Below are 1328 nucleotides of genomic sequence, written 5' to 3' on the forward strand. Positions count from 1 at the left end.
TCTGCCCACTCTTTGCTCCAGACCCTGTGTGTCTTTGAGGGACGGTCACCAACACATGAATCTCCATTGATTGTAGCCTTTACTACTGTTCAGCGTGCACGGGCGTGTGCACGAGAGAGAGAGAGAGTGAGAGAGAGAGCATGTGAATGTGTGTGTCAGTATTTTATTTGTAATTCGAGTCTGTCCCACTCTGAACATAACTCACTGTCAGGCCACAGCAAACGGCCTGTGTTCCAGCGACTGAGGAGGAAGGCTCTGAGTAATGAGCTTTTCCTTGTCCTAATTAGCTGAACATGAGAAGGATGCACACACACACACACACACACACACACACACACACGCACGCACAAAAATAGGCCAGAGCTCATCTCCCCAACCCACTTTAAGGAAACTGTAAGATTTCTGTTGTAATTTACCGACGCTGCCGTGTGTTTGCCCCTCTTTACGCTCACACACACTCTGAGGCTGACAGAAAGATTTATCTTGATCTAGGCCACGGCAGGAACTACATTAAAAACACACGACCTCTGTATGTGTGTGTGTCGGTGTGTGTGTGTGTGTGTGTGTGTGTCCATAGGTTCCGTCTCACCTGCACATGATCTCGTGGGTCAACAGAACCCGACACATCTCTGGGTTCTTGTCCTGGCCTTCGTAGACGATCGGCTGCAGCAGGAAGAAGACGGAGTCAGGTGAAGGTTCAGACCACACACACACACACACACACCACAACAGACGCAAGTAAGAGTGTGTGAGTGTGAGTGTGAGTGTGTGTGTGTGTGTACAGTGAGCAGTTGGACTGCCAGACTGGAGTATAGTGCACCATCTGGTCCATACAGCACAGCGTCCAAAAATCTAGTCTGGTTCCCCCTCCAACCACACTCAACATGCTCTCCAGGGCTGAGAGCGCCCTGCACACACACACACACACACACACACGCACAGATTCACAGATTCACGGTGCTAATCACGCAGACGCACAGACTCACACCTCCACGTTCAACATCCTCCCCTCGGTCTCAGACAAACTCTCCTGGAACTGAACGGCCAAAACAAAGGAACCAATATGAAAACAGTACGTTGTGTATTTCTTTGTGTGATTGAATCGGCCCTCACTCTCTGGGAGAGTTTGTTCTGTTTCACATTGAGGAAATGAGGGTCAAGGTCCTCAAAGAGTACACTGGCATGCATCACTGTCCTGCCCCCCCCACCGACCCCCCCACCCACACACACACACAGGGATGTTCACACACAGCTACAACTGCACGTCCATGCTGCCTGGGGCCCCCCCCCACCCCCCCCCCCCCCCCCCCGGCCCCACGTCCCCCCCT

At 52.2% G+C, this 1328-nt stretch overlaps 1 protein-coding gene across 1 annotated transcript in view; it reads right to left on the reverse strand.

Annotated features, from left to right (window-relative positions):
- ebf1a (EBF transcription factor 1a) overlaps window positions 1-1328 on the reverse strand; it is a 48376-nt gene that overhangs the window by 43835 nt on the left and 3213 nt on the right. Inside the window, exon 5 of the mRNA XM_025063374.1 lies at window positions 590-663. Within this exon, the coding sequence (XP_024919142.1) occupies window positions 590-663 (74 nt within the window). The remainder of the gene's footprint in view (window positions 1-589; window positions 664-1328) is intronic.

Source organism: Cynoglossus semilaevis, chromosome 15, assembly GCF_000523025.1.
Source record: "Cynoglossus semilaevis isolate Cse_v1.0 chromosome 15, Cse_v1.0, whole genome shotgun sequence".
NCBI lineage: Eukaryota > Metazoa > Chordata > Actinopteri > Pleuronectiformes > Cynoglossidae > Cynoglossus > Cynoglossus semilaevis.